The 14,812-nt window shown below is 34.0% G+C and overlaps 2 protein-coding genes across 3 annotated transcripts in view; one reads left to right on the top strand and one right to left on the bottom strand.

Annotated features, from left to right (window-relative positions):
* Positions 1 to 175: 175 nt before the first annotated feature.
* LOC127642910 (replication factor C subunit 5-like) lies at positions 176 to 10,465 on the bottom strand. Its single transcript, XM_052125352.1, has 11 exons — positions 10,342 to 10,465; positions 9,904 to 9,968; positions 8,657 to 8,793; positions 8,303 to 8,382; positions 7,607 to 7,680; positions 5,163 to 5,322; positions 3,720 to 3,801; positions 3,468 to 3,597; positions 2,319 to 2,396; positions 635 to 689; positions 176 to 471 (listed from the first exon to the last, which is right to left on the bottom strand). Exons 1-11 carry the CDS (start codon positions 10,386 to 10,388, stop codon positions 375 to 377), a joined length of 1,005 nt encoding a protein of 334 aa, XP_051981312.1. The 5' UTR covers positions 10,389 to 10,465; the 3' UTR covers positions 176 to 374.
* Positions 10,466 to 11,909: 1,444 nt separating this feature from the next.
* Positions 11,910 to 14,812, top strand: part of LOC127641873 (kinase suppressor of Ras 2-like) — a 116,185-nt gene continuing 113,282 nt past the window's right edge. For both annotated transcript variants that reach the window (XM_052124698.1, XM_052124690.1), the window contains exon 1: positions 11,910 to 12,565. In XM_052124698.1, the coding sequence (XP_051980658.1) occupies positions 12,389 to 12,565 (177 nt within the window). In that variant the 5' untranslated portion in view covers positions 11,910 to 12,388. The remainder of the gene's footprint in view (positions 12,566 to 14,812) is intronic.

Raw genomic sequence — 14,812 nt, 5'->3', positions numbered from 1 at the left:
TCCCAAAGATGACAGGCTTCATACACGGCTTCAAATTGTAAAATACTTTTTGCAAGGCTGCCTCAATTCCAGTCAATTATGTGTTTGAATAAAAACGGACACTGAATAAATATTTTAAGTATAATCTAATTTAAAGACTTTATTTTTTACAAAACTATTATCAAAAAAGTGTAGCATTTTCTTTTTTACGAAGCACTGGGCAAAACTTTATTTAAAACATAAAAAATAAACATTCAAAAACGACAGGTTTTGGAGCATAGATGTGTTTTAGTTTTTTTTTCTCAAAACCATTGTCAACACTGATCAATAAAGAACTTCCTCCTCTCACGACATCATTGATCCATGGGACACCTTTAAATGTGGCAACTACTGGTCTACCCATCACTGACTACTATGTCTCTAACTGCCTGAAAAGCAGCGACCATTGAGCTCAGCTGGATCTTCTCATTGGTTCCAGAGGACAGACGATACCTTACAGATATAAAAAGAACTGAATTTCAGAAATTGTATATAAGCATGATAGTGTGCTTTCCCACTTGTCTACTGCTTTATTGATTTATGTGTGTATATATACACACATACATATACATAGATATAAACATACATACATATATATATATAAAAAGATACTCACTCAATATCTGCAAGTTTTATAAGCAAGCCCATACGTATGGAGGGTGGAAAGTCCACTGGAATGCAAAAAAAAGAAAGAAAAGGAAATGGTTAGCAAAATGAAAATGAGGAAATTTGGACAGACACTTTGTGTGAACTAATACATTTAATTAAAAAGTATTCAAAACCCAAGAACAAACATCTTACTATTATTTTAGTAGAAAACAATTGTGATGCTACATAAATGTATATTTTTTGTAGTTACAAAATATTAAAGGAATTACATGCTGTGCAAGACTTTTTTATTATGTACAAATATAATTATTACACATACATTTCTGTATATTAAATATGACAATGTAATATGAATGGTGCTTATTGTTTTTGAAGAGTGTGAAGCATGCTACAGCAGGGCAAACTGTTTCCATGGCAACCGCAAGACCTTCTCTAGGGAAACGAGCCCAGAAAATACATTGAGCTAGTAATTGGGTGAGTGGTCTAGACCGCAACTAGATTTTAGAACCAAAGTTTTATTGGAATGAAACCATCATGTGTGGGTTGACTTTCTTTAAACAGCTGTATAGTTGGGATGGTTCACTCAAAAATGTTGTTCCAAAGCTCTGTGGAACACAAAGGAGATGTCAGGCAGAATTTTAGCCTCAGTCACCATTCACGTTCATTGCATCATTTTTCCATACAACAAAAGTGGTGACTGAGACTAACATTATGCTCAATATCTTCTTTTGTGTTTCAAACAATAAAACAAGTAATTCTAGTAAAGGAAGGAAGGGTTGCATTGAACCACTTACTATCATTTTTAACCACAATCATTAAAGGAATAGTTCTCTCATCATTTACATGCCATCCCAGATGTATATGACTTACCTTCTTCTGCAGAGCACAATCATTTTTAGAAGAATATCTCAGCTCTGTATGTCCATACAATGAAAATGAATGTTGGCCAGAACTTTGAAGCTCCAAAAAGTGTCACTCGATAAAGATTTTGCTATATTGTGTATATCACGGTATGTAAATATCCATGCGTGTGGCATGTGTATCTATCGGCAGACAGGGTTTTATGTGAAACAGAGAATTAATGAGAAATTAAATGGGTTTTCAAGCATTGAAAATGTCAATGAAATTCAGCAAATTCACTTACATTAACCTTGCGTTTACTGATTTTCTAGAAAAAAAATTATATATCGTGATATAAAATTATTCATATTGTGATATAAGATTTTAGTCATTTCACCCACCCCTAAAAGGCAGCATAAACGTTATTCAAGGCTCCAGTGATTAAATCCATGTCGTTATGATGTGTGGATGAAAAATAGATTTATTCCACATTCTTCTTTTGTTTTTAGGCGATTTGCATTCTACATGCATATAGCCACCTACAGGTCACGGCTCTCCAAAGTTGGAGGTTTATAGTAAATAAGGACTTATTTTTAATTTAATGTTGATCTGTGTCTCACCCAAACTTTATCATATCACTTCTGTATATATGCATTTAACCACTGGATTTGTATGGATCTTTTTAAGATGCCTTTATTTTTGGAGATTCCAAGTTCTGGTCACCCATTCGTTTGCATTGTATAGACCCAAAGAGCTGAAATATTCTTCTAAAAATTAAAAAATGTACCTAATTTAAAGGTAAATACTATCACAATTGCTGCATTAAAATGGTGCATGTTTTTGAGTCTTACCGCGGTGTACGAGAAGATGGACTTCTGTTAAAATATCATGAAGTGCCAGACCTTTCAGAGTTTTGAGCTGCAGAATTTCTGTTGAACTCTGTAAAGGGCTTTTCAAACATCATGGACTAATATTATCAACTCCACAACGGTTTGGACAAACACATCAATAACATTTTCATATCACACAACACTGAACCTAAGATGTATTTAGAAAAGCTCAAGGTCAGTTCTGAGCTAAATATTCTTAAAGCAGTAACATCTAATGAAATTATAAATACATAAATGCCTATATTTGCCTCTATAATTTTGCATTATTTATATTACAAAAGTCATATTTTATGTTTGAAATATTGTATATTACAATACAGTTGTAAAATAAATTAGTTATATATTTTAATATATACATTTATATTACAAAAGTCATATTTTATGTTTGAAATATTGTATATTACAATACAGTTGTAAAATAAATTAGTTATATATTTTAATATATACATTTATATTACAAAAGTCATATTTTATGTTTGAAATATTGTATATTACAATACAGTTGTAAAATAAATTAGTTATATATTTTAATATATACATTTATATTACAAAAGTCATATTTTATGTTTGAAATATTGTATATTACAATACAGTTGTAAAATAAATTAGTTATATATTTTAATATATACATTTATATTACAAAAGTCATATTTTATGTTTGAAATATTGTATATTACAATACAGTTGTAAAATAAATTAGTTATATATTTTAATTTATACATTAGTTTATAGAAATATTAAACATTTATTATAAATAATAATAATTATTAAATATTTCCTAATAAATAATTTTATATAGTGCGTTAAAAGGTAACTTTCCAAGGACTTTTACATAGTAAAAAGATCTAAAAAATATTAACATGAATATTAAAAGGAACAAATATTAATCTTATGAAACACAAATATCCACTAAGAAAAAGCTTTACTGAAAAAAATAAATAATAATAATAATAATAATAATAATAAAATATATATATAGATATATATATATACACACACACACACACACATATACATACATGCATGCATACATTATTTATTAATAATGAATACGCTTGTGGAGAACTAACTAACCACTACAGTAAATGTTGACAAGTGCAGAGAGGATACGGTTATATGCAGTGGTGAAGTCTTTATTGAGAGCCCAGTCCAATATGTTGGCTATGTCTGATCTGAGAGGATGTCCAGTACAGGTGTAGACGGTCTCCTCTGACACCTTCCCATAGGCCATATGGGTGCTCTATACATGGAAACATATAATATTCATTCATTCATATATACTTTTGCCAGCAGCTAAATAAATGCAATTATAAACATCACTTTAACACCAATCAGTGTGTTTACAAAACCCACAATACACACCTGTAAAATGTTTAGTGATCGTCTCATGTCTCCCATTGAGAGGGTCACAATGGCCCTCATGCCATCTGGAGTGATGTCAATGCTAACAGATAAAGGCAGTGAACAAAACAGATTTTGAAATATTTATGAATCCATGCACGGAAAATACAATATTTGGTTTAATTTGCTCAAAGTTGTGTGTGCCGTTCTGTGCCAGAGGGCAGATCTGATATAAAACAAGTGTTTGTGTGTGAAGTGCTTGTGAGTTTTTTAATCAAACGAGCTGCAGGGCTGGGTCACTTCTGTCTTTTGTGTTCAGGTTCTTTCGAGTGGTTCCATCCAATGACTCACTCCAAATATGACCCAAACAAATCGAATGATTAAAAACCATCACAGCCTTAATACTCCTAATTTCAAAGTTGTGCTACCATCAGCATGCACAAAATATATCAGAAATGCTCGATTTATACATTTTAATTAGAACCATGAAGCTAAGGTGTCATCAGTGTTTTCTAGCATGTCGCTATGCAGTTTGCTAGGCAGATTTATAATATACAGCTAGGATGTTCAGGAGGGTTGCTCATTGGCCCAAGTCAAAATAGCCCAACCTGAAATCTCTATGATATTCTGGTCTCATGATATGGAAATCTTTTACCAGGGTACCAGGTACATTTTTAAAAATTCTGATTGCTTAGAAAAGTAATAACACACATCTGCTCAACAAGCTGCAAAACCTTGTGATGTGTTTGTTTTGTGCCAACACATTTTGTGTTCCTAGTCAAACATGGCCGACCAAATAAGATTGTTTATAGTTGGGAAAACCATTAAAAAGATGAGATGTGTTAAATATAATTGGAAAGGTATTAATAAGTAGAATGCAATGAACACATCTTTTCACTCAGAGGCCAAACTGCAGTGAGTATTAGCATATGAAATTCCCACAGACACAAATAAATATAATAAACAGAAGTGACTTTTTGGTCACATTTTTCCTTATTACTTCCCGAAGCATATATATAACATAGACAATGACATATTGTAACTTACAGCAGACTATCCAGATTGAACACAACATAATATGATAAGATTTAGAAATATTCCTGAAAAAGTGCATGTGGAAAGACAATTGGGTGCTCAACACCAGATGTGTGTGTGTGTGTGTGTGTACTTGTATGTGTGTACTGTGCACATGCCCGAGGACTTTGTGTGTGTGTGTGTGTGTGCAAACATTCTAATTCGATTAAGTAGAAGAAAAAAAAAGTATGATGAATAAGTATGCTTGTTTTAGCAAGCCTTAAATAAAAATGTATGTGCCTCCTTCACATTCTTGTATTTGTACTGTAGGTCTAGTAGTGAACTGCTAACTCCAACAGAATGTTTTCAGTTTAACCATATTTCATTCACAAATACAGGCCTGTCCTGACCAGAAACACATCTCATTTGCAACCACTTGAGAGTCCTCACCTCTCCTGCTGTATGACATGCTCTAGTCTGGGAATCATCTGGCTCTGAGAGAGAGGCCCAAAACGAAACCGCGTGCATCGGGACTGCAGCGCAGGAATAATCTTAGAGAGGTAGTTACAGATCAGACAGAATCGGGTGTTTTCTGTGAACTTCTCAATGACTGAGACACAAAGACACAAACACAAAGAGAGAGAGAGACTATTAACTCAATGAAGTTTGAATAAATAAATCTCCAAAGGGACATCAAAAATAAAAAATAAATTCATATTAAATTTTTTTTTAAATACAAATGTATAATACCACTGGAAAATAAAATTGCATTTAGATATCATATTACTGTTGCAACTGAACAAAACATTATCACATCTCTCATACAGTTGTGGCCAAAAATATTGGCACCAGTGGTAGATATGAGCAAAGGCGGCTGTGAAAAATTTCTTTATTTTTGTCTTTAAAATATTCACCAAAATGTAAAAATGTAATTGGCACCCCTAGAAATTCTTATGAGTGAAAATAACAGTTTTTTTTATAAAACTTGTGTTTGCAATTGTTTGATATCCAACGATATCCATTAGATGATAGATTTTTGTGAATATTTTGAATGAAAGATCAAAAGGATAAACAATAAAGACATATTTACCAAGGGTGCCAATATTTTTGGCCACAACTGTAAGTATCTAATAGAAAGGATTTATTTTCGGGACCGCACTATGCAACGACCATGCACTACGTCCTTTCCAATTTACTTTAGAGTGCTAATTCAAAGCACAATTTGCTATTTTCCTGATCAATAGATCATTGTGCTAATACGTTTCAAAAGCAGGTCTGCTTTCAACACAAAGTTTAAACTCATTTCCGGCATTTGCAGTTTGGAGATTCTTCCAGCAAGTGGTAATTAAGTTCTTCCAAATTCTTAAAATATTGTGAAACATCAAATTATGTCCTGAAGATCAGAGTTGTAGCCGTTTTATGTAACAAAAACGTATGAGATTTGCATTAAACTTTCAAGATGTCATGTTATAATTATTGTTATTCCACGGCTCTCTGGAATACTCTATTCTGATTGGTCAATGGCACCATCCAGTGGTCAGATATTGCTCTGTAACAACCGCACATCTGGGGATTTAGACATATCAGACCGATCATCCGGGTTCTGCGATCCATCTCTCCTGCTTCTTGGATCACTGTGCGATCTCTACCAGCAAGCTAATAAAATCATTTAAACTCAAATAAATGTTTCATGTGCATTTATTTATTTATTTGGCAAGTAGTCTAATAGGCATACAGTTATTTTTACAAAGTATACACCAACAGAACTCTGACTGAATCCGGAGGTTAAATCCAGCTGTTCAGCAATTTCTTTTGTCTCAAATTACATAATTTCAACACAAATCAATATTTTATGTCCATGTATTTATTTATGTGGTTAGTAGCCATGTAATAAGCAAGATGATGTCACTGACTGGGGTTTATTGTGCGATAACAACCGGCTGACTCTACAGTATCCCTTACTTACCATTGTTTATATCTACAATTTTATTTATGATCTATTTGTATTGGTATTTTTCCACCTGTTATCGTAGAGTGATTTTTAAGTTGCTGCAAAAGAGGCCAGCAAAAGAAGTTAGAGAGAGTAAAATGTTTGTATTTGGGGAGGTCGTTATATAAGATTATTTTTTATCACTTGCATTCTCTATAACTTAATGGAACATTTCTATTCTACTCTTCTCATTTATTCCATACAGTCCATTTACACTACCAACTTCTGATGAATGTGCTTTTGTCTATGTTGCTCGTGCTTGAGAGAATGGACTGTAAAATAATATTAACAGCAAAAACCAGAGAATAACCTCTGAAATAAATTGCACTTGACCTAGCCCTTGGCCATAAAACTTCATGGCCATGGCCATGGACTTAAATATTAAATAAAACATTTTTAAATAGGGCCTGAAATCTTTAAAGGGATAAAACACCCAAAAAATTAAATTCTGTACCTACCCTAATGTTGTTCAAAACCTGTTTGACTTACTTTCTTCCATAGAACAGTAAATGAAATGTTAGACAGTACGATAGTCTCAGTCACCATTTACTTTTATTGTACTTTTCCAAACTAAGAAAATGGATGCTGACTGAAGCTAACCTTCTGCCTGCATCTCATTTTGTTCCAATGAAGAAAATCATACTGGAACAACATGAGGGTGAGTAGATGAAAGGAGTTTCATATTTGGGTGAACAGACCCTATATCCAAAGCAGTCGTTCTTTTAAAACATTGCCATGTCAAAATCTACCTTGAGCTGTCTTAATACTTTTTCCCCAATCATAATCACACAGCTCTCATGTATGTGTTCTTATGGACAGCAACATGGCAGAACCCCATTCTTTTGCCATGGGCCCATCTGGGGGCCCAGCAGGTTAACCGATGGAGGGGCAGATGGTACAGTACCTCTCCTTAAAGCATTTTGAGCATCCTGGGTCATAGCGTCCGCCTCATCCAGGATTACCAACTTAAAGCCCTTCCTTAAGGAGCAACAGCAAAGAATGAGAAATAGCATTTCCAAACCAGTAGGTTTCATTGAAATAAAAGCATACAAACCAGATTTTACGCAAAATTTTAAAGGTGCACTCAAGTCATTTTTCCTCATTAAAAAAGTTGTACTTATAAAGCAAAGAATAGTACATTTGAAACATACTGTATGTGTAAAGTCATGACCACTCACATGAGATGAGGAGTCCAGTCATTTCAGTAACCTTAAAAAAGCTGTTTTATTCTACATGGAGAGGGTCCCCTCATGGAGGCTGCCATTTTAGAATCACATGACCAGCCAAATACTACTCGCTTAATCTCAGTAACCGGCTTGTTAGTGGACACTTTCACTCAGGGATTTATTTAATCATGAGTGACTGTGAAAATTGAATTTCTACAATGGCATCTGTAACTGAAAACTATTGATTTTGAACAATGCCGCTAGGTGTTAAGTCCAAGAAGACACAAACAAAAAGGTACTGAGTGCACCATCAAAATGAAATTCTTTAATGCCCAAGCCAGATGGTTTTATGCATTTAAGAAGAAAAATCATATACAAGTCACATGTTGTTCAATGGTTCATGAATGGGCAGTAAGGGTGGGTGCTATTCTTACTTGAAGATGGTTCGTGTACTGGCAAAGCTGAGGATGGGTCCCCTCACCACGTCTATACCACGGTCATCTGAAGCGTTCAACTGATGAATTACAATGTATAATAGTTCCCATTAGCAAAATTTTCAAACAACAAGTAAATTTAGCATAGACAACCTCAATCTTTACAATCTGATTCTAAAAACTGTAACCAATTTTAAATGTATGAAAATGCATTTTTGCATAAAGAACTGGTGCATCTGAATATACTGTATATTGTTTATCATAGCTGATATTTGTGCACTCCCAGGGGAATCAATACACTAAGCAACTCAGTTAGTGAGCTTGTCTGTCAATATCAGGTGTCATCTCCAGTACCTCCAGGACCATGGAGTTGAACTCTTTATCTTTGTAGAGCTGTTTAGCACATGCTAGTATAGTCGAGGTCTTCCCTGTTCCTGGAGGCCCATAGAAGAGCATATGAGGCAACCTGTCTTCATTAATGAACTTCTGGACTGTGAAGTGAGACGATATTATATATATAAAATAATAATTGTAAAACAAACTTCAATCATACATCACTCATCATGTATAATTCCTTCATATAAATACTCCATGACCATGCAAACAGCAACTATTTACATACAAAAAATAATAATAATAATAATAATAATAATTATATATATATATATACACACACACACACACTGATCAGCCACAACATTAAAACCACCTGCCTAATATTGTGTAGCTCCCCCTCGTGCCGCCAAAACAGTGCGATCCCGCATCTCAGAATAGAATTATGAAAGGCAATTCTTCTCACCGCATTTGTACAGAGCAGTTATCTGAGGTAATGTAGACTGTCAGTTCAAACCAGTCTGGCCATTCTCTGGTGACCTCTCTCATCAACAAGGCATTTCCATCCACAGAACTGTCACTCACTTGATGTTTTTTGGTTTTGGCACAAGTAAGTTCTAGAGACTGTTGTGTGTGAAAATCCCAGGAGTTTAGCAGTTACGGAAATACTCAAACCAGCCCATCAGGCACCAACAATCATCTGTCCAAATCACAGAGATCACATTTTTTCCCCCCATTCTGATGGTTGACGTGAACATTAACTGAAGTTTCTGACCTGTATCTGCATGATTTTATGCACTGCTGCCACACGATTTGCTGATTAGATAACTGCATGGATGATTGTTGGTGCCAGACGGGCTGGATTGAGTATTTCTGTAACTGCTGATCTGCTGGGATTTTCACACTACTGTCTCTAGAAATTACTCCGAATGGTGCCAAAAAAAATCATCCAGTGAGCAGCAGTTCTGTGGACGGAAATGCCTTGTTGATGAGAGAGGTCATCAGAGAATGGCCAGACTGGTTCAGTCTGACAAAGTCTACGGTAACTCAGATAACTGCACAGTAATTGTGAGAAGAATATCATCTCAGAGTGCTATTCTGAGAAGCGGGTTGATGTTGTTTTGGCAGCATGAGGGGGACCTGCACAATATTAGGGTAGGTGGTTTTAATATTGTGGCTTTAATGTGTGTATTATATATATATATATATATATATATAACCACTATTTTACTTCTGTTTTTACTAAAATAAACAATCTCAGTGCTTACTTGTGCTCAGGATGTCTTGGTGAGAGATGAGATCATCTAATGTCTGTGGTCTGTACTTCTCAACCCTGAAATCATGAAACACTATTAGAAATGGAAACCGCCTTCACATTTTTTGGTAAGAAATGTTCCATTAAGTTTGCACTGAATTAGTTAAAAAAAATAAAAGAAAATCATACTTGCTGCATGACGTACCAATGTAGATCCACCCATGATTATAATAAATGTTGGGTAACAAACCCCATTATGTATAACTTAATAACTAAATATTGTATGGAATATACATGCAAACAGAAGAAGTGCAAATGTAAACAAAATCACAAGTATGCAATTCTGTCAGAGTAGCATAAGTCTAGTGTGCATGCTTCAGGTATCATAAACGTTTGTCTTTTCATGAACTAAGTATCAGCTGACAAAACACGGAGGAAATGCAACCATTACCATGGCAAATTTCTTGCCTGAAGTTGTGTTTTAGTTGTTGATGCCATTCTCTTGTATTATGTTGTGTTCAATCAGTCACACGATCCTCTTTGGCGCGTTTTTCTGACTGCACAAAGATTTCCGCCCGTGTGAGTTCTATGGTGACACTTCCTTGACCAATCAAAAACGCGCTTTTTTGAAGGCGGGATTTAAAAAGGAAGTAGCTAATTATGATTTCAAAATAAGAGTTCAAGAGCCATTCAAAAGTCCTCCCTTCAGTCATACTTGTGTTCGTTGTTTTTTGATTTACTATGTTTGTATACATCTACAAAACATATGTATGTATGTATGTATGTGTGTATATATATATATATATATATATATATATATATATATATATATATATATATATATATATATATATATATATATATATATATATATATATTCTATAATGACCTGGGACCACATTCCGCCCCTGATTTTGTTTTTTTTTTTTGCACTTCCATAAAATATATTTTATAATTGATTTTATATCTATATTTATTTGTTTATAAAAGATAAATTAGTAATATATTCATAAAAATAAATACTATATCACGTTTATTTTCTGCGCAACAATGGTGAATTTTCAGTGTCCCATATGTGTACACATGCATATTATACATTTTATTTGTTATTCAGGGTGGCGCTGATGTTTCTGTGATTGACTTGATTGACATTGGCATTGCTATTTAATGAATAAACAGCATCAAAATACACTATAGCAAGTTTAACGCATGGACAGCATGATTTGACTTGGTATTTGGGTGTACTACTAAAATTATGTAAATTGTGCGTCTATTTAAGCTCAATATGTGCATTTTATGAAATATCAGTGTGATAGTAATGAATACTGTTTTAAATTTGTCCTGATTTGTTGAATAATCTCTTTGATATATGAAAATTAAAACATCAAAATATATCAAAAATGTGTTTTATTATATTATTTTATCATTGTTTTGAAAATATTTGGAAACTTTTACACTATGAACATTTTGTAGATCCATTTGTGATATAAATCTATAAAGACCCGAATATGTAGGCTAAGAGTGTTTGGTAAAATCTCCATGCATTTAAGGATTAAACATTTTTCTGACATTAAATTAAGAAAGAAAAATTATTAGTACAATTAAATACAAATCACATTTGATTATTTATGCAGGTTAATTTGTAAATGAACCAATGAACAATAAAACACAAATAAATAAAAGTAAAAGCAGGAACAGATAAATATCATTAAATTGCAAATATTGTTTAAATAAGTAATTTTTTTTTTTTAACAGGTGCAGCCTGCTATGTGAGGTGGTTAATTTCATAAAAGTAGGCCTACACTATGGAATCGCAGGGTTGCGGTATGTATTTCAATTTGATTGTCAATTCAAATACTTTTACAATCCTTGATAAAACAGTGGGTTGATTTGAGTTCAAACAGTGAGCTCACTGCATTGATGCTTATCTCGCGAGAACTCTTCCCCTTCTTGTCGGCGATGCGATGCTGTTGCTGCTGTGAATTTGATTGACGCGAACATGTCGGTGTGTTGGGGGAGCGCCGGGATGCAGCCGATGATGGTCCAGGAGGGAAGTACAGGCACTCAAATCAGACGTTATCGTTAAGAGATATCACGTGGCTTTCTGTTTCTCCTGAATCATCAGTGACAAAGATGTCTCAATCTGTGTTGCACTTCACAAGCGCGCGCTGGATCTAGCTGATGCCACCGCAGAAAGGATCTGATTTGATTTCTTTTTTTACTTCATCCCTTCAACATCTGTGTATTATGATAGAAGCGGGAGTATCAAACACAAACAGTGCAACCCTGATGAAAACACTGTCAGGATATCCAAAAACTGACAACTATGGAATCGCCTTACACGTAGTTTTTCATGATCACTCACACCGTTATTATTAGAGCTACTCAAATGTAATTGACGCTCACCTACATGTGCGTAACCTACTATTAAAGTCTTCTAATCTGATCAGAGGAAAAAAGTAGCCTGCATATAGGAAAAGGACCACTGCTCACAAATTATGGACGAGGAGAACACTACTAAAAGCGACGAGCATCATTTGAGTTTGCAAAAAGCCTTGCAGCAGTGCGAACTGGTGCAAAACATGATTGACATCAGCATCTCCAGTTTGGAAGGTTTGAGGACCAAATGTGCCACATCCAACGACTTGACACAAAAAGAAATCCGAACGCTGGAGGTAAGTAACGCATCCATTTGCCTGAGCCCAAATATGAATATTGCACCCCAGTCCCCCCATCATTTCTAAACATGTCACGAGAGTGTATGTGCGCGCGCGCATGCACATTAATCATTTTTGCCGTTTTAAACGGGGTTAAGTTGAAAGTTGCATCTCGGGGAATGACTGTGTTGGGATTATTCGCTTTCGCGTGCGGCGTAATAAATGAAGCTCTCGCGCTGCAGCAGTGAGTGGCGCGAGCTTGCGCATTCTGCAAGTGGTGAAGAAGGTGGCTCGTGTGCTCGCGCTGCTAACATGGACACCGAAAAGGGCCTATTGTTGACAGGAATTTGTGTCCTCCTTTTTAAACACCTCGTATCACGAAAACAGCAGAATGTAGACATGACATGTTTCTAAATTTCGTTATGGAACAAGAACTGATGAACCAGATATTTTGTTGTGATATAATGCCAGGTTGTGATTTGTATATAGCTACTAGTGGTCGATTAATTTAGGGGTTTCAATGACTGATGATGATGATGATGATGATGATGCCGATATTTAGAGAGCAGGATGGCCGATACTGTATAATGTATATAGTAATCATCTAACTTAATGACAGAAAATGAGACCTTCATAAAATTGCTGAACAAAAATGAACTCTTAGTTGACACTACATTTAATTTACTTTAACATTTTTATTTTTTATCAATTGACAAAGCTAGTTTGGCTAGTTCTCACTCTTTTTACTCGAGTTAATATTTTGTTTGGGGTAGATTTATTTTTTAAAGTCAATTTCTGTGCAGACACATAAGAAGTCTTGGCTACAAAATAGCTATTGAACAATTCAACTGTTATTAATCCTAAAGTGGGGCATGTTGTCTCACAGTTACTGTATAACAATGGGAATGTGCCATTAACTAAGGCATTACATACACAGCTTTTCAGAGAAATTTAGTCATTTTAACAATTCTTCAATACGAAGTTCAATACGTTTCATAAAACAGTATACATGTAAAAGGTTATTAAAAGAAAAAACAAATCTGTTAAATTTATGGTAAAATACCAGCAGCTGTGGTTGCCAGAAATGTACCGTTAAAAAAAACGGTGACTTTACAGGATGTAATTTTGATGCCTATATATTCTAAACTTGATATACTAACCTTCTGGATCTATAAAAGGCTGCTTTTTACTTTATCATGTATTTTTAATCTACACAGTAACTACAAAAAGCCACACCATGACTTAAAGTTCATCAAGAGTGGAGAAATGGAGGAGAAATGACCAATGTAGAAACAGTGCGCAGTGTTACTCACACAAACACCATACCACATTCAAAACTAAAATAATGCAATAATTATGAATTATTCAAAATAAAATATAACACAGAACACCCCCATGTACATAACTGATATTAAAAATAAGAAGAAACATAACTATTCTCATAAAATATAATAAAATGTGATGGACTTCTGGCAATACCTGATTATTGTTTTTCACCGTAATTTTAAAAATAGTTTACAGTAAAAAAAATACAAATAATAATGCATGTATTCTTTTGTTAAACATGGCCTAATATACATTTTTACCATTAATTACATGGTGAAATTATCCTTTTTGCATCTAAAATGTGTTAAGTCCCATTCCAATGGATTGTTACATTCTGCCGTTAAAATTAAATCATTTTTTAATTTTAATGAATGAATTGTATAAGATTACAGTTGGTTCAATTGTCACAAATACATTTAATCAGTTCAACAATAGTGCACAAAGCATTTCATCAAACAGCAAAACATTTGTATTTAAAATATCAGACCATTGTTTTGAATAAAATAAATTGTAGAACATGTAAAGTTGTACCGTAAAACACATTACAACCTACTTCGACCTGACATGTAAAGACAAATATCTCTGTTTACTTAACAGCTATTAAAAATATATGATATTCATAAATTATTCAAATTTAAGACAGTTTTGAGCTAGGTTTTTGAAACCAACATGCAAAACCCCTGCTAGAGAAAACAAATGTTTGTTCAATTGTCCTTTTGACTCAAAACCACATACTTTCAACAGTTACATATAGCCTTTGTGACAACTTCCTTGTGTGACAACTAGCCCCTATAGGAAAGGGATGGTGTATTAAATCCCATTTGTTTTTGGCACTGGCAACCTCCCAACTTGAAATAGTCAGTTTGTCTTTTATTGCTCTAATTTTCAACATCCTATAGGCTTTAAATATTGCTTTGCATTGGATTTTGGTCTGTTTCC

Source organism: Xyrauchen texanus, chromosome 4 (genome assembly GCF_025860055.1).
Source record: "Xyrauchen texanus isolate HMW12.3.18 chromosome 4, RBS_HiC_50CHRs, whole genome shotgun sequence".
NCBI classification, from domain to species: domain Eukaryota; kingdom Metazoa; phylum Chordata; class Actinopteri; order Cypriniformes; family Catostomidae; genus Xyrauchen; species Xyrauchen texanus.
Note: the sequence above shows the minus strand (reverse complement) of the source record. Positions and strands in the feature narration are given on the sequence as shown.